Genomic DNA, 19,165 nt, shown 5'->3' on the forward strand with positions numbered 1-19,165 from the left:
TTGTCAGTTCGGTTTTGTAGTGCAAATGCTTTTTATTTTCAATATTAACCGATCCGGAATACATAAATTACATGTGTGATGTCTGTATTCGACACCGCGGCTTTTAATTCGACCCTGTACGAGGCCTTATATCTTCAAATCGGGGACACTTTCGCTCTAGCAAAGGACTTTTTCGGATCATGCGTGTCATCCTTACCGATTAAGGATTTTTCCAAATCAGTTGTGAACTTCACTGAACTATCTTGGTACGAAGAGATAGCCGGCGTATTTTACTTCAACGAATTCCAATTTCTGCTACTGAAGACCTTCGTTCTCATTTTATTGGTTACTTTGTTATTGATTGTCATTTCTTGGCGTGTTTACGGCAAACGGATTTCTGAGCGGTTTATGAGACCAGGTGAGTAACTTTTGTCAATATTTGCATACATTCGCAATGACCTTGGATGTCTAGTCTTTGCGCACCAGTTGCATTCTAATCTATACGCGCATAAAGTAGCTAATAGACATACAAATTGTATTTTTTTTATTTCCAGCTGGCCTATCTCTTAGTGCCTATTAAGTTGCTAATTGTAATTGAGCCCATATGGTTGCTTTTTAATGTATTTGAATCATTGTTGCTGGAAAATATCATGCTTATTCATTCTTAATTGTATTATTGAGGTTATTTATAAGATTACTTCAACATAGGCATGGAATCTTAGACTGCATGAAGGTAGATGTCCCAATCCCTGTCAGCATTATGCCAACATTAGCAATCCAAGGTAGGTTAGGTTCAAGTTAAAAAGAGAGGATTATTTTGAACCCTTGTATACTTGTGATGCTTTTAAGAAAAACATAAGTACTTTATTATTATTCACAACGACGGGACTTAATCGCATAAAATAAGTTTAAAACCTCTGACTTTTCGAGGATGGCATTGTCCCCGTGGTCTCGGAGAAGACTGGTCAAAGTTGACATCAACATCTTCTAGGGTCATTGTGAATAATAATGAGTAAAAATCGTGAAAGTTTAACTCAGTGTTTTGCAAACAGATAAGTTCCTTGTTCTCAAGCTGCCCAGCTGCCTATTAAAAGGTCTCCCGATCCATTAAATTTTGGATCTTTACTATGACAAATCAAAATTGTATTAGTTTTGGGTTTGCAATCCGGATCCGAAATGTATAAAATTATCCGGATCTGGATCCGGATCTGCGGATCTTCCCATCAATTTCAGATCCGTCGTGCAAACCCTAGTCTTGGGTCTTGGCAAATATCTATTTGTGGGCGATAAGAGGATATTGTTGGTTATTAATAATGTTTTACGTATTTATTTAATTGTATGTCATATAGTAGAACAGACAAATAGTAGTCATTTATCTAACTCCAGATAAATAAAAATAACACTGATTTAAACTTTCACGATTTTTACTCATTATTATTTACAACGACGGGACTTAATCGCGTAAAATAAGTTTTAAATTTACCTCCGACGTTTCGAGGACGGCGTTGTCCCCGTGGTCTCGGAGAAGACCCCCGTCCCCCCCCCGTCCCGTCCCGTCTTTAAAACTTTAATAAATTTAAAACTTATTTTACGCGATTAAGTCCCGTCGTTGTAAATAATAATAAATAAAAATAATCCAAAATAAACAGCCCACAATATGTTTTTAAATTGATAATGTCACATTTTATTACCCCAATTACTACTACTTTGCATTATTTACGTTTTCTATGTAATAATTATAGTCTGAATTTAAACCAAGGGATTATTAAATTGTATGTTGTGGAAGATAAAAGAGTTAAAATCTAAAGCAAACTACCTAATGTTAACATTGCACTCAGGGCCGGATCTAGGTTAGAGCTAGTGGCAAGGGGGGCGCCAAAATGGCAAATGAGAAAAAAAAATAAGTTTTAAAAGACGCGAGTGTGACGCGGGCCCAAAATACGGTTCGTTTTGCTTTTGGGTAAAAAGCTTCAACGAAGGGCGCCAAAACCGGATTTCGCTCTACCCTGATCAAGGATTCGGGCCGGCACTGATTGCACTCTTCATGCAAAACTGTGACCAATGTCTAATAAAACTAAATTAAAATACTACTACTTTTTACCTTTCAATGCTACAATCTTTCTCTACTGTTTAAATTATGTATAGAATATAAAAATTAGTTTAAAAATGTTTGTAATCAAACAACATCATGCTATCTCAGATAACTTATCTCAACATAATCTTTCAGCTACATTGGATACAATAGAACAGCTCAAAGAAAGTGTTTCAAAGCTAAAACTGCCTAAAGAACACTCGCCGAGAATATAAAATGGCGGACAAAATTATAAATTTTTTTAAGAAGAAAAAGTCAGACGTTCAGTTTAAGCGGGCAGGACCCGGACACAGGCTGAGTGAGGCTACGTTGAGCAGTCAGAGTTCGACGTCGGTGAAGAATGAGCCGGTGGTTAGGAGGACTGGTTTGTCGGAGGAGAGTAAGACCGCCGCTGAAGCAGCGCTGGCCAGGATGCAGAACAAGAGCACTAACCCTGGGTTCAACACATCTTATGCTGCTATACAGGTATATTCAACTAAATTAACATGAAAATATATATGAAGATGTTGTTATTCATACAACAAGCATATGGCCCGCCTGATGGTAAGCAGTCTCCGTAGCCTATGGACGCCTGCAACACCAGATATATTACATGCGCGTTAAAAACCTAAATATTGGTGATAATTGGGAACATTTATAACAAAGAATCACTATATCTTATAAACTGAAATAGATGTCATATATAAAGAAAAAGTGACGAAGTGACTACTTAAAAAAACAAATCAAAATATTAAACAAAATAATTTGATTTGTTCCCAAAGTTGTGAATCACTATTTCTGTTTAACAAAATCAGAAAAAGCAAATCATACCAAATTGGAGTAGCAAATTAAATACTTTCACTTTTTACAAATTAGGTACCTGCTCCGAAGAAGGCCCATCTTTTTTTTCTTATGTTTAATATGAAGTTGCAATTTTGTCTATGGTACTAGCACAAAATTTCAACCCATTCACACTTATAAGTATGAAATTTTGTATGCATGCTTAAGAATGGCCTTCTTTGGTGCAGGTAACTTATTGCAGTTTAAGTGTGAAATTTTCTTTTAAAGCATTAAATTCATGTAAAGTTTCAAGTAATAATTAATGTCTGTGTTTTAGGCGCAAGTTAAAAAGGAACTTGAAAACGAGAGGGCGACAACCTCTAAGCCGCAAGAACTGAAACCAGATAGCGAAGCTCAAAAAGACAACACAGAGGAGCTGATGTTACCTAAGAATATGGCTACAAATGGTGTGTTTTTCAAGTAAGTTTTTATGAGTTTTCTTTACTTACATTCCTACTGGTTACTTGCAGTCCTTCGAGAACTGGAGACAGATTCTGCAGGGTAGCACCAGAGTTGTGTGAGGATGTGTTTTGTTTTTTTTTTTATGATATAGGAGGCAAACGAGCAGACGGATCACCTGATGGTAAGCGATTACCGCCGCCCATGGACACCCGCAACACCAGAGGGGTTGTAAGTGCGTTGCCGGCCTTTAAGATGGGAGTACGCTCTTTTCTTGAAGGTTTGAAGTTCGTATCGGTCTGAAAATACTGCAGGCGACAGTTCATTCCACAGTTTAGCTGTGTGAGGCAGGAAGTTTCTGGAGAAACGCACAGTTGAGGACTGCCAACCATCTAAGTGGTGAGGATGGTAGTGCTGTCGCGTAGGACGTAACAATTCCTCGGAGCACTCCCCATTATACATGCGATAGAAAATGCAGAGCGAGGCTACATCTCTACGCAGCGCCAAGGGGTCAAGTCATATTTGTTAAGAACCAATAGAATCACTACCTGCTGAGCGAAGAAAACAATTGAAGTGATTTTATTCGATCTTAACACATCCCTCGCTACGCATCCTCGCAGATACCTGGTGGAAACGCAGCCTAACAGGTAGTTGCCCCCAGTCTTGCATGACTGCATGAAGGTATAAGTGGAATTTTCAGAGTTCTAATTTTGGGAAAAGCTCTTAAGTAACATTCGGACATCTTCAAAAATTCCAACTATACCCTACTTTTGGTATATAGGTATTATTTCGTTTATTCTTTGAACTAAAATTTCCCTAAATTTTCAGATGTCCAATGATTAACGATGAGGTTTTAACTAAACAAGAATGGAAAGCGAAAATCAAAACGTTTTTGTATGAACAGTTAGAGGAAGAGAGAGGGTTGACAGCCTGTCTCATTATACAATCCTGTAACGATAACAGAGAAAAGGTAAATGTGAGGTTTTCAATCAAAAGGTACCACATTGTCGCTTGCCATAATGACGAAAATTGCTTGTATCTTTATACGAAAAATCTGTCAGAGCGTCCTTATGGCAAGCGACAATGTGGTACCTTTTGCTTGAAAACGACACTAATGTGGTTTTACACTTTTAAAGCCTAGTTAATGAGACCTAAATTATTATTTAAGAATCAAGTTCACAAGAGAGTAGGGTTCTAAAGGATAATTATCAATGATAGTCATCTTAATAACTATCGCGATAATTATCGTGATTTTAATGCCTGATAATTATCGATTTGATAATAACCTATACGAAGATTCTAAGACGAGATTTTAAAATTGACTAAAAAATTCAAAGAAAATAAAAATAGCACCATTCATACCTGGGATAATTATCCGATAATTATCAAAGACTATAATTATCTGGATAATTTCGAACCCTGCAAGAAAGGAAAAATCTTAGGGAAAACGGCCCAGAATGACCTTTTTGTAAATACCATGTACCTACTATGATTAAAATTATTATTAAATTAATTAGTTATATGCGAACCTGACCCCTAAAACACGCGTTGAAACATTAAAATCAAAGGCACATACAATAAAACAGGAAAACATCGTATTTAGTATTTGTTGAAAATGTAAAAGTTTAAATTGTTATTTTGTATCTTTCTTAATTATATATGGCGGATATCAGGCATTTCCAAAAAATTACTATTTTTAATGTTCATATTTTTCACTAGACATATTGACCGGGATATAGACCGTGATTACCTCTTGTATTGTTTTTGAGCTCCCAATATTTCGACGCAGTTACATGCATCTTGTTCACGGGTGAGTGAAGACAGCGAGTGGGTGTCAAAGTTGTGTAGACCGCGCAAGAATGAGGGTAGACCAGGGACCGGACAACCCTTTCCGCGATAAAACCCTTTCAATGGGTGACACTTAAACACGGCTAACACATTGAAAGACTTTCCCTTTTGAACTGCAACCCTATTCATACCCTTACCTTTGACTAACCCTTACCGAAAAGCTAACCAAAAATAAGGCTAGCTCTTAATAAGGGTTACCCTTATCTTTAAGCGCTTTTTATAAAGGTTTCCCTTTGCGTGAAAGAGACAGGATTAGTATATATCTACGATAGTGTATGAAAAGGAAAGAAAATACGTGCCTAGTCAAAGAACGCCGCCGTCGCCGCCGACGATCGCTCGGATTCGAAGTAATGTGTGCTTTATGAACAAGGTAGACGACTTAAATTAGCACGCTTATATGCTAAAAGGGAAGCCCTTATAAGCAATATGCAAGGTGTTGGTGAGCGGATGATAAGGGTTTTGTAAGGGTATTTGGGCTACCGATTACTCAAATGTGGTAGCTTTATATAAGGGTTTTTAAAACCAAAACAAAGGGTTTCGTCTGGCAAAGGGTATGGTGAGTTAAGCCTTATGCAATACCCTTATAAAACCCCGATAAGGGATAGCGGGCCGGTCCCTGGGGTAGACCGAGCGCGGTCTACACGCGGGTGTTCAAAAACAATACAAAAGGTAATCACGGTCTATATCCCGGTCAATATAAGTCTAGTGAAACTAACCGTGAATCATTAAAAACTTTCATATTTTTATTCCAGATTAACACCTGCGTGGAAACGCTGTGCAAGTACCTAGAAAACATAGTCACTTATCCAGAAGAGGAGAAGTACCAAAAGATCAGGATGTCTAATAGGCAAGTTTTTAACTTATTATTTGTTAACTTAACTTATCGGGATATTAGGAAAATATTATAGTTAATAAACAGAAACCCATAGGACGTGAAATTCTTGATGAGCTCCATCTTAGGCCCTGTCTTCACTTTCCATCAAGTGTGACTAGGTCCAATCGCCGATCAGTTTATAATATATAAAAAATCGGTTTATTATTTAATAATGGTAGTAATTTCTTATTACAGAGCGTTTACAGACCGAGTACAACCTATAGAGGGATCCATGGATCTGTTAATGGCAGCTGGGTTCACTCAGCAGACGCTGCCCAACCCGGATGGTCAGGATGAAGAGTACTTAGTGTTCAACAAGGACAATGTGCCTAGCGTCGAAAGTTTGATCGTAAGATATTTTTTTTATTAGCCTACTTTGGTCTCCCACTGCTGGGCAAAGGCACTCGTTTTTTCCACTCGACCCTGTCATCAGCATTTTCCCACCATTTGGGGTAGAATGCATCCAAGCCGTCCCGCCATCTCCTTTTCGGTCTGCCTGAACCCCGGCCTGCACCATTTTGGCCCACCTTTCCAGATGCATGCGACAAACATGTCCAGCCCAGTCCTACTTAAGCTTAGCAGTCTTGACGCCTACAACTCTAGTTCTGGAGCGCAGTTCCGTGTTTCTGATTCGATCAGTTTTACGAGATATTACTTATTAGTAGAGATTGTATAAGATAGCTCCATGATCTGATGGCAGCTGGTTTATCAGCAGATGCTGCCCAACCCATCTATGGTCAGGATGAAGAGTATAGTCTTTCGATTACAAACGGGCCCCGAACGGCTAATCCTTTGTCTATAGGGAATATTACGCGAAACCTCGTTTTGAGAGCACTCCCCTGACTGCCGCAGCCAGCATCGGAATCCACGGCGTCGACATTTCGAGTGAAGTCCAGTTCCGCGGCCATTTAGAGGGTAAGGCCAAATTAGCCTCAAAAAAGCTCGGTGTGCTCAACAGATCGAGACGGTATTTCACGCCGGCCCACCGCCTACAGCTGTATAAAGCGCAGGTTCGCCCACACATGGAATACTGTTCTCATCTATGGGCAAGGGCACCCCAATACCAGCTTCTCCCTCTGGACCGCATCCAACGAAGAGCGACTCGAATTGTCGACTGCCAGCGTATTTCGGAACGGCTTGACTCCTTGGCGCTGCTTAGAGATGTGGCCTCGCTCTGCATTTTCTATCGCGTGTATAACGGGGAGTGCTCCGAGGAATTGTTCGGATTAATCCCTGCCGCTTCTTTTCGCCATCGCCCTACGCGACAACATTACCATCCTCACCACTTAGATGGTTGGCAGTCCTCAACTGTGCGTTTCTCTAGAAACTTCATGCCTCGCACAGCTAACCTGTGGAATGAACTGTCGCCTGCGGTATTTCCGGACCGATATGACCTTCAATCCTTCAAGAAAAGAGCGTACTCCCTTCTTAAAGGCCGGCAACGCACTTACAACCCCCTGGTGTTGCGGGTGTCCATGGGCGGCGGTAATCGCTTACCATCAGGTGATCCGTCTGCTCGTTTGCCTCCTATTTCATAAAATAAAAAAAACTGCGTAGCGGGCGCCACTACCACAATCTGAGGGTCTATCGCGAAACAAGAAAATCGAAATTTCGTTTTCTAACATCTCTGTCACTCTTGCATATTTGAGCGATAAAGTGTCCAAGTAAGTAAATTAATTGCTGCAGGGTAGATCGAATGGTTTGCCGCGCTCGCCCGGTGGTGGACTCTATTGCCTAGGTAATAAGGGTGTCGACATTTTGACTAGAATACAAATATCTCAGTTCTGCAATAAAATTCCGCTTGGTGTCCATAGAACAAAATGAAGTACATATAAATACCTATGCAATGACCTCACTCTCAACTCTGTTGGTTTTGGGGCCATTTTGACGCATAGTCCTTTGTTGTCTTCATAGAGTAACTTATACTAGAGCGGTACTGTCATAGTAGGGGTGCATGGAAGGAGCCTCCCCGCACGACGCACTACGAGCAACTGATATTCCTACGAGATATCCCAGCGTCTGGCGCACCCCGGGCAACGGTCAACACTTGTGCTGACCGGCGAATCCTTCCACCACGATGGTTTCACTGAGTTCCAATGCGAATACAAATACATGCGATCACAACAGGCACTTTACAGCGCCAGCCCTGACTGTCATCTCTATAAACATAGAGGGCTTCTCGGAAGACAAAGCACAACTTCTCTCCGAAATGTGCCGCGAGACGCATTGCGACGTTCTATGCATACAAGAAACCCACCGTGACACAGGCCAACACCGGCCGCATATACCCGGACTGACACTTGCCGCTGAAATTCCCCACGCAAAACATGGCAGCGCAATTTTCACAAGACCTGAGACCCGGATCACTTCTTCTTCTTGTGTTTTAAGGGAAACGATGGAGCTGATAACCTTAGACATCGGCCAGTGTACGATCACGTCTGTATACAAGCCGCCTCCACAGACTTTCCAACCTTGGGACGTATCCGCACCCGGCGACCACCGGCCGAAAATTATCCTGGGCGATTTTAACAGCCACAGCGTTTCGTGGGGATACCGAGACTCTAACCCAGATGGTGAGAGAGTAGAAGCATGGGCGGAGGCAAACGGGCTGCTGCTCCTTCACAACCCTAAATTACCGTCCTCCTTCAACAGCGGACGCTGGAAGCGTGGCTACAATCCCGATTTAATATTTATTAGCGAAGGAATAAGTCCTCAGTGTGTCAAAACAGTCTGCAAACCGATACCGAGAACGCAACATAGACCCCTGATGTGCCGGATCCAAGCTGTCGTGCAACCCGTCAAAGTCCCTTTCCGTCGTCGCTTTAATTTCCAAAAAGCCGACTGGAGCGAGTTTTCGAATCAAATAGATAAAAATCTGGACGGATTGCTACCAAGGGCATCGGAATACAACAAATTCATAAAAATTATTCGAACTGTGTCGTGTCAATGCATACCAAGGGGATGCCGTGCACACCATATTCCGGGACTTAATTCTACCTCTGCGGATCTTCTGAAGGCCTACGAAGAACTATACAGTAATGATCCCTTCTCAGAGGAGACTATCTCGGCGGGCGAAGATCTGATGCGTGAAATATCGGCTAACAGAAGGGAAAAATGGTGCGAAGCTGTTAGCAATACCGATATGACCCATAATAGCAAGAGAGCGTGGTCAAACTTGCGCAAACTTACTGGTGAACCACCTCCACCAATGAATCCAGGCCAAGTTTCGGCTAACCAGGTGGCTACACAGCTTCTGCTCAATGGTAAACCCACTGGCCGCTTGCCCAAACCGACACCAGCACCTGTTAACCAACAGCCCTGCACTAATCTCAACAAGCCCTTTACCCACCACGAACTTGAGACAGCCATAAAATCACTTAAAAATGGTAAAGCTGCCGGCATTGACGACCTGACCGTCGAGCAGATCAAACATCTTGGGCCGAAAGCCAGGGACTGGCTCCTGGAATTGTATAACAGCTGCCTTTCGTCACTCAAAATACCAAAAGCATGGCGTAAGTCGAAAGTGATCGCACTTCTCAAGCCAGGAAAGGACCCTTCGGACGCGAAAAGTTACCGTCCCATATCCCTGTTGTGCCACACTTATAAGCTGCTAGAGCGATTACTTCTAAACCGCCTCGTCCCGATTATCGAACCGCAGCTAATCCCAGAACAGGCGGGATTTCGCCCGGGAAAGTCATGCACGAGCCAAACATTAAAGCTAGCACAACACATAGAGGACGGATTCGAGCTTGGCTTGGTTACAGGAGTGGTCTTTGTGGATCTAACAGCCGCATACGACACAGTAAATATACAACGGCTGCTCCTGAAGGTTAAGGGTATGACGGGAGATGCTGGATTTACGAACGTTCTTCGCGAACTGCTCCACAACCGCCGATTTCAAGTCCATCTGCAATCTGAAAAAAGCCGCTGGCGCCCGCAAAAAAATGGTCTCCCGCAGGGTAGCGTGCTTGCCCCGATGCTCTTCAACATATACACCAATGATCAGCCAGTCCTGCACAAAACCCAGCGCTTCGCATACGCAGATGACCTAGCACTAGCGGCTCAAAGTGACAGCTTTGAGGGTACAGAAATATCACTATCTGCGGCGTTAAAGGGTCTAACGAGGTACTATGAGATGAACTGCTTGAAAGCAAACCCCCTTAAAACTCAGTCGTGCGTATTCCATCTACGAAACCGGGAAGCAAATAGGCAGCTCAGTGTTGCCTGGAATGGAGTCGCTATTGAGCACTGCCCCTGCCCAAGGTACCTTGGAATAACCCTAGACAGAACTTTGTCCTTCAAGAACCACTGTTTAAAAACGCGTCAGAAGGTTAGTTCGCGAAACTGTCTGCTGCGGAAACTCACGTCAACCCACTGGGGCGCTTCTGCGCACACCCTTCGCACCACTGGTCTGGCACTTTGCTATTCAGCTGGCGAATACGCGTGCCCGGTGTGGCACCGCTCTACCCACGCGGGACAAGTTACCTCGGCACTTAACGACACCTGCCGCATAATAACCGGATGTCTTAAACCAACTCCGCTTAATAAGCTGTACCCTCTGGCAGGAATCGCACCCCCGGAAGCCCGCAGAGAAGTGGCATGTAGCGTTGAAAAATTGAAGCAGGAACAAGACCCTAGGCATCCTCTCCACGGCCACAAGCTACCACCATCTCGTCTAAAGAGCCGTAGGAGCTTTATGCGGTGTACTGCAGCGATCCGGATTCCACCGTCCCAGAAGCGACTTGCCCAATGGAAGAGTTCCCGCGCCCCTCCTGACGACTACGTCCGCCCCGCTGAAGCGCTTCCCGCTGGGCATAAGCAGCCGTGGCCGATCTGGAAAGCCTTAAACAGACTGCGTTCCCAGGTCGGTCGTAGCAAAGAGAACATGCTGAAGTGGGGCGCTCTAAGCGGCTCGGACGCCCAATGTCCATGTGGGACGACTCCCCAAACAATGGAACACATGTTATCTTGCCCAGCGTGCCCGCATTCCTGCTCTGAGCAGGATCTCCGTGATGCGACGGACAGGGCGATAAATGTCGCTGCTTTTTGGTCCCGCACAGTCTGAAAGTCTGAAACCATCGACACGAGAAGAAGAAGAAGACTGTCATAGTAAATTTTGTAACCCCAGTAAATTCACTGCCATCTGTCGACACACTTTAAAACTAAAATTGAAGATTTGTAAAAATACGATAAAATGTATTTAAATATAGATATTTTTTTTTTTTGCATTAATTATTTTTATGATTTTGACCCATGTTCTTTCACTGATATGCGTTAAAATTGTTAAATAACAAACGAAACCGTCAACGCCATCCATACGACTGTAGGCCAAAACTAGTAGCGCCCTCTGAACGAGAATCAAATTTTCTTGATTTTCGAGGCACGTTTTTTCCTTAGACTGTATCCATCTATTACGGAGTTATATCTATCTTTGGTTGTTTTGCTTGATACAAAAACCAATCTAAAAGCGACAATAAAACTCACCGACACGGGCTATTTTCTCTGGGAACTCTGTTCTGAATAATTATTTTGTTTTTTTTTTCAGACCCTAATAGAAGCGCTCCGTTCAGCCGAGCCAGTACCCCTAGAACTCGACCGCGGTCTGCAAGTGCTGCTGCCATCGCAGGCCGTCACCAAGGTGCAGCTCCCGCCTTCCTTCTACGCGCTCAAGCCTGAGGACATCAAGCGAGAACAGCAACTGAGGTACTGGAAGTTTACTGAATATGACGGTAGATGGCGCTGAACCGAACGCGGCGATTTCTACATCGCGCTAACGAGATTTTTATTGCGTTAGTATATAAGGGTTGGAGAGATATTTTTAGGGACCCACAATAGAGACCCCAATAACCCTCTATACACTCTATTCCCTTTGGTAGTGGTTTTAGTAACGGCAGATTTGATTGTAAAACCGAACTACATTGTTGCAGGACCGAAGCCATAGAGAAGATGCAGATGCTGCGCACCAAAGCGATGCGCGAAAAGGATGAGCTGCGTGAGATGCGCAAGTACAAGTTCGCCATCATACGGGTTCGATTCCCCGACGGAATACTTTTGCAGGTAACGTTACATTTCTTTCATTCAAAGATTCAAACCAATACCTATGTAACTCTGTTTTGAATGTAATTATTGTATTTATAATGCTAATTATATTTTAATTGTTATTTTTTTAATTTAATTTTTAATGTAATTATAAAAACGACATGTAATACAAATATGATAATATGAAATATAAGAAATAGTCCAAGGAAAAAACGTGCCTCGGAAATCAAGAAAAAAGTCATTCTCGGATAGATGGCGCTACATCTTAGAACCATAAGTTAATAGTCAGCTCCTACCTATCATTGACCACAACACCCTTACCCATTTAATAATTCCCATGTTTCAGGGCACATTCTCCGTGTACGAGCACTACAGCGAAATCCACGACTTTGTCCAACAGAACCTAGAATACGACTTACCTTTCATCCTCAACACGCCCACCGGCCACAAATTAACCCTCGAAGAGGACGCCACTAAGACCCTTATCGACCTACGGCTGGTACCGGCCACAGTGCTCACTTTCGCGTGGCACGCGTCCGTGATAGATCAGATCAATAGTAGTCCGAATAAGGATGTGTTTTTGAAGCCTGAAGTTATGGTTCTTGTTAGCGAGATTTAGGATTGTGATAGCAATGATGGATGACGCTAAGCTGCAGAGATAACTGACCCCCTGCATAGAAGTTTGTTAGCAGGGGGGTCAACTATCTCTGCAGCTACATTCAGGAGAAGAGCTGAGCAGGCGAGTTGTTCAAAGCGTTTTGAGAGGTATGGGCATTGTGAATGTAATCGCGCGTTATGTGGTAGTAGGGCGTGGTAGGGCCATGAATCTAGTATAACTGGATCGGGCATGAGGGGTGGGGGGAAATGACCAAACGGGATAGTCTTATGTATCTTTCAGTAGGAGTAGCAGAGAAAGCGCTGTTATTGTTTGTCCTTGTCACAGTCTCACATTTTTTTTATTCCCCACTGTAAATTTGTATGGTTTATGGTGAGCTACAAATCTAATCGACCAATCATATTGTCGCATTGCGTATGTTCCATCCCTCACGGGCGCACGCGTATAGCTGATCTATGTAATGCTAGGTCTATGTGTAGGGCACAGCACAGCGGATGTCATTTCAGATCTAGAGCAGAGCCCAACTGGGGAGGTACCTCCACCTTACAGAAAACCGCAGCCAAATAACACTAGACCCTACTCATAGTGTTGTGTTCCTGCCGGTGAGTAAAGTTGCCCAGAGCTCAACCAGGTTGCGGATTAGAGTCGGCAACGCGCATGTAACTCCTCTGGAGTTGCAGGCGTACATAAGCTACGGAGACTGCTTACCATCAGGCGGGCCGTATGCTTGTTTGCCACCAACGTAGTATAAAAAAATACTGTTTTTTTCTCTGATAGCTCGTTTTATTGAACCTGAGATTAAGAGCTTGCGTATTATTTTAAACACCTCGCCAACTCGGATAATTCTGCTGCTAACTGATTCACTGCCCCCAACGCACATGTGCGTTCACCGTCATACAAGTTTGTTCCTAGGCCACGCCCCCTGGCAGTGAATACGTTAACTTTACACTTCACATATTATAAATTGACCATCTATCTAAACGTCAAATTATTGCTTTAATGCCAGACGCAAGTAAATAGTAAACACTCTTATTCAAAAACTTTACGAGCCTGATTTAGTTAAATTATGTTTTATCCCTTTCTTACAAATACACAAGTCAAAATGACAGATAAAGACAAACGATTCATAGCTAATTCACGCCAGTAACGCGTTAATTTACATCAATACACATTAGCGTAGAGGTGATCTCACATATTTAATATATACGCTAGATGACACAAATACCACAATTTGTATTGAAACCAAGCGTGCCGACTTTATCATACAAAATTTACGCATAATATAATTTTAAAATTGCTTATCTGTGATAGGAAATTTGTTCTTGCCTTTAGGTGCTCGCAATTTTTGGGCTGTTGCAGTTAATTATCATGCAACGAAGCATTTTTTAAGTTTTCACGAACGTCCGACTGCAACAACTGACGCGCGTGGACTGTAAATAGCGACGGTCAACCTCGACGCTTGGTCGGGGTTCGGACACGAAGTAGATGCATTTGCGTCTTCTATGGTATATTTATTTCTGTGGGTGATCTATAATAATGACGAGAAACACGCCTCTAAATGTGGATTATAAGTCTCTATTATTTTCTTGTCTTCGTCCTAACTTATTTTATGTAAAATACGTTTTAAGTGTCAAAATGTAAAGGTCCCACCATCACCAGCAGCACCTTTATCGCAAATTTATGTCTAAAGACATTCTTCCTTCCACTAGATTATGTAACTAAATTATTGCACCGCATTGCACTTTATCTCTGTGTAATAAAATGTGACGTTTTCAACGAAAAGGTACCACATTGTCGCTTGTTGATAAGGTTGATTTCTAATTGGAGCTATATGGAAATAGCGCCTTACTGACAAGCGACAACCCTTTTGGTTGAAAATGGCACAAATGTTGTACTAAATGTTTTGTTTTTTTATTTAAAAATGATGTTTTTGTTGTTATTATTAGTACAGGTTGATTATTTAAAGCTGGTATGATTAACCTCGTAAGGCCCAATGTGCATTACAATGTACACTCTGTTTCAATCTAATTTGAACCTTATACTAACTGAATTAAGTAGCGTTTTTTGTTTCATTGTTTCTAAAACAAACGAAAGTCACCCTAATCTTCTATACAACTTGTTGTATATCAATCACAGCTATGCCCCGTACGTTTGATTTTTTTTTTCTCGAATATTTATTATAAAAGGGAGCATTAAAAATTTGTATGAAATCTGTTTTTCGCTCCTATTTTTTACCACAATCAAAAAATCTAACGTAAGGGCATAGCTATGGTTAATATACATCCAATTATGTTAAAATACTTTCCATAACTACTACTTTTACTTTTCCTGTTAATGTCAATATCCAGAGAGGAAAATGGGACTACGTTTGTATTGAGAAACAGCCGTCCCCTTTCCTCTTAACTTCCAAGAAATACAACACTTAACTGTTCCTCGATGGACCTTATCGTTTTGCAATAAGGTATAAAATAATTACACGTCTATTTTAGGGAAAAGGATCCAATCCACAAAAAACTGTCAATAGAATTTGAACTTTCTGTCAAAAACGAAAAGTCATTGATTTAAATGGCAAATTTTAGAGGATGGATCCTTTTCCCTAAATGGCTCCAAATTATGAATGATTAGTTTATTATAATACATTTGGCTGGATATTTATTATTGCATAGCAGCCGTTATTGTATTGTATATTGAGTTGTAAATTGGTCTAATAAATATTTAAAACAACGTTATAATGGCTTATCATTTTATTATAAAAACACATCAAATACAGTAAACAGCAGAAAAAGGTATGTCAATGAGCTCAAAGCATAACCTATGTCCTTACTTATCTTCATCAAAAAATCAACGTTGGCAGTTGAATTTGAAATCAATAGAATAGGACATAAGGCTGAATTTCATTTGCTTTGAAATCAAAAGAAACAATAAATGCAATTTTATTCCAAAGGAATATCGGTTTTAATTACATTGAAGTAATGCTATATATAGGACCGCGGGTCGTAGAAGGATCATATAATATATGATGCTTCTACGACCCGATATGAAATTAATAATATTATTATTATTTAATTTCAAGACCCTAAGTCAACCAAAAACTTATGAATAACTGTCGTGAGCAGGTGTCAATCATATTCTAGACTATTTAAGGTCTCAGCGGTAAGTACAGAGATGTTAAAAATCGCTCAATATAACATATGTTGTCCACTTTTTCAAACACTAGAAGCTAATATAATCCATAAGTACTAATATTATAAATGCGAAAGTGTGTCTGTCTGCCTGTTACCTCTTCATGCTTAAACCGCTTAACCAATTTAGTTAAAATTTGGTATAGAGATAATTTGAGTCCCGGGGAAGGACATAGGGGCATAGTTTATATCCCAGAAGTCATCCTTAAAGGGGGTGGGTTTGTATGGGGAATCGATAAAAAGCAGATTGGATAAAAACCAAGCTACCAAAAAAAATCACGCAGACAAAAGCTAGTAGATAATACCAGTAACTTTACGATTATTATGAAGAATAAGTGACCGACAGAACAGCACGTCAATGTTAGGGCGGTTACTCTGCCCGAATTTCCTAATCTTATCTCTCTTTTTTGTACAACATCCTACGAAACAGCAATATCCTCTTGCGGCTTTTCGGGCAGTTTGTTCTCAATAGTGAGTGACTTGGTGCAGTCCTCCGTCTTGTAGATGCCGACCAGCCGGTTTGACACCTCGAACATGTTGTAGCGGAGCGAGATGATGATGAACTGCGCGTTTTTGGTGCGCTCCTGAAAATGAAACAAAACAGTTATAACAAAAATTGGGGATAGGCTGTTGCAGGGACACAGCCGCAATGGTTTACGTGAAACGTGGCGTGGAAAATTATTGCAAAGGCCGCTTAGGGCCGAAGGCCAGTAGCGTCCGGGAGGTTAGTGCTCAGGCACAGAACAAGTACACTGTGTATTAAAGCGCGCAAAGCTTACAGTGTAAAAGGCGCTCTGTATCCTCTCGAGTCCCCAGTCTTGTATCCTGGCAGGGTCGCCATGTGAGGTTGGGACCCAGGACAGGAGTAAGACACAGGTGTTTAAGATATCTTAGGCAGATCGCGAGAATTATTATTAGGGCTGCTACTGTGACGACACAAAGGTCCCAATCCGTGAAACTTCTACGGTGAAATTCGTATCGAGGTCGATCTGATTAGTTTTTTCGATTGTCGTATAATATGTCCAACCGCTGGCTGATTGGCTGTAGTACTGCCTTGATTCCCCATATTGTAGGTTATTATTCCGCTGGACACTACACCATCTTGACGTATTTAATACGCGGCGGTATCGGTCACCCGCGATGAGAGAATGCCTTCCTACTACGGATCCCGGCAGGGTCGCCATGTGAGGTTGGGACCCAGGACAGTATTTAACCAACAGTCCTGTGTTTTACTACTGTCCTGGGTCCCACAGGCCTTTATAAAGGCTTTATTCCAAAACGTAATTTTAATTTTGATTAAATAAATCGAGGTTCCAAATCCAAAAACGAAACCAAAGATAGATATAACTCCGTAATAGATGGATACAGTCTAAGGAAAAAACGTGCCTCGAAAATCTCGAAAATTTGATTCTCGATCAGAGGGCGCCACTAGTTTTGGCCTACTCTCGTATAGAGGGCGTTGACGGTTTCGTTTGTTATTTATAATTTTAACGCATATCAGTGAAAGAACATCAGTCAAAATCATATAAAAATAATAAATGCAAATAAAAAATGCATTTATCCATATTTAAATACATTTTAACGTATTTTTATAAATCTTCATTTATAGTTTTAAGTATGTCGATAGATGGCAGTGAATTTACAGCGGTTACAAAATTTACTATGACAGTGCCGCTCTATCTTATTATATCCTCTTTGACGAAACTAAAGATTCTCATTTACTGGGACTTAGGCTTAGAAGGCACTGCGGCTTTTTCAAAAGCGGTTCCGCAACCGCAAAAAATGTAACGTACGGCATGCTTTATAAGCGCGCGCACTTAAAAGACTGAAACCGCAAGAAAAAATCCGCAGTGCGCTCTAAATGTCTGGTTTCACCTGATCTTATAGCGTGAAGAGCGCCCCTAGGCGTTGGAACACTATATAGAAAGAAAGAAAGAAAGAAAATACATTTATTTGACGCCACAACATAGTACATAAAAAAGAAAGAAAAGAAAAGCATGCAGACAAAAAAACATTTGGACGCCAAAAAGGATCCCCACTCAGCATAGTGCCGCGGCAAACCGTGGCGCTGGTTTTCTGTGGGGACCTGGCTTAATCTAAAAATAATGGCGACACGTACGCCAACGATATCTGTCTCACTCGTAACATGCGTCATATCGTCTCACTCGTGACACACTTAGACTGAAACCGCAAGAAAAAATCCGCAGTGCGCTCTAAATGTCTGGCTTCACCTGATCTTATAGTGTGAAGAGCGCCCCTAGGCGTTGGAACACAATATCTGTCTCACTCGTAACATGCGTCATATCGTCTCACTGGTCACACACACCTTGATGTAGTTGGCCACGATGGACACGTTCTTGAAGTCGAGCGCCGCGTCGATCTCGTCCATGACGTAGAGCGGCGTGGGCTTGTAGTAGTGCAGTGCGAACACCAGCGCCAGCGACGAGAGGGTCTTCTCGCCGCCGGACAGGTTCGAGATGTTCTTCCACGACTTGTTCGGGGGTCGGACGCTGGGGATAACGAAGTAATCTGTATAACCAAAGATAGATATAACTCCGTAATAGATGGATACAGTCTAAGGAAAAAACGTGCCTCGAAAATCAAGAAACTTTGATTCTCGTTCAGAGGGCGCTACTAGTTTTGGCCTACAGTCGTATAGATGGCGTTGACGGTTTCGTTTGTTATTTAACAATTTTAACGCATATCAGTGAAAGAACATGGGTCAAAATCATCAAAATAATTAATGCAAATAAAAAAAATCATTTATCTATATTTAAATACATTTTATCGTATTTTTACAAATCTTCAATTTTAGTTTTAAAGTGTGTCGACAGATGGCAGTTATACCATAGAGTAACCATAAAGTAACTTATACTAGAGCGGTACTGTCATAGTAAATTTTGTAACCCCAGTAAATTCACTGCCATCTGTCGACACACTTTAAAACTAAAAATGAAGATTTATAAAAATACGATAGAATGTATTTAAATATAGATAAATGATTTTTTTTATTTGCATTAATTATTTTTATGATTTTGACCCATGTTCTTTCACTGATATGCGTTAAAATTGTTAAATAACAAACGAAACCGTCAACGCCATCTATACGACTGTAGGCCAAAACTAGTAGCGCCCTCTGAACGAGAATCAAATTTTCTTGATTTTCGAGGCACGTTTTTTCCTTAGACTGTATCCATCTATTACGGAGTTATATCTTTCTTTGGAGTAACTTTTACTAGAGCGGTACTGTCATAGTAAATTTTGTAACCCCAGTAAATTCACTGCCATCTGTCGACACACTTTAAAACTAAAAATGA

General features: G+C 41.4%; 2 protein-coding genes and 1 long non-coding RNA gene across 4 annotated transcripts in view; 2 read left to right on the forward strand and 1 right to left on the reverse strand.

Annotated features, from left to right (window-relative positions):
• Positions 1-257: 257 nt before the first annotated feature.
• Positions 258-12,796, forward strand: LOC134754932 (UBX domain-containing protein 6). Of its 2 annotated transcripts, XM_063691416.1 has the most exons (10): positions 260-397; positions 688-761; positions 2,207-2,536; positions 3,168-3,310; positions 4,118-4,259; positions 5,890-5,984; positions 6,207-6,360; positions 11,557-11,714; positions 11,939-12,068; positions 12,397-12,796. In XM_063691416.1, exons 3-10 carry the CDS (start codon positions 2,288-2,290, stop codon positions 12,667-12,669), a joined length of 1,344 nt encoding a protein of 447 aa, XP_063547486.1. In that variant the 5' UTR covers positions 260-397; positions 688-761; positions 2,207-2,287; the 3' UTR covers positions 12,670-12,796. The 2 variants fall into 2 exon arrangements, with proteins under 2 accessions (XP_063547494.1, XP_063547486.1); XM_063691424.1 differs by lacking the exon at positions 688-761 and having other exon boundaries at positions 258-397; positions 12,397-12,795.
• A 9-nt stretch (positions 12,797-12,805) lies between these two features.
• On the forward strand, positions 12,806-13,224 carry LOC134755239 (uncharacterized). The gene is made up of 2 exons (XR_010129021.1): positions 12,806-12,853; positions 13,146-13,224. It is a non-coding gene; the product is annotated as an uncharacterized LOC134755239 (long non-coding RNA).
• A 2,226-nt stretch (positions 13,225-15,450) lies between these two features.
• The window catches only part of LOC134755151 (structural maintenance of chromosomes protein 4), a 77,044-nt gene continuing 73,329 nt past the window's right edge, over positions 15,451-19,165 (reverse strand). The window contains exons 23-24 of the mRNA XM_063691645.1: positions 18,175-18,358; positions 15,451-16,432 (exon numbers count right to left, since the gene is read on the reverse strand). Of these exons, the coding sequence (XP_063547715.1) occupies positions 16,268-16,432; positions 18,175-18,358 (349 nt within the window). The 3' untranslated portion in view covers positions 15,451-16,267. The remainder of the gene's footprint in view (positions 16,433-18,174; positions 18,359-19,165) is intronic.

The sequence above is a fragment of the Cydia strobilella genome, chromosome 2 (assembly GCF_947568885.1).
Source record: "Cydia strobilella chromosome 2, ilCydStro3.1, whole genome shotgun sequence".
Taxonomy (NCBI): domain Eukaryota; kingdom Metazoa; phylum Arthropoda; class Insecta; order Lepidoptera; family Tortricidae; genus Cydia; species Cydia strobilella.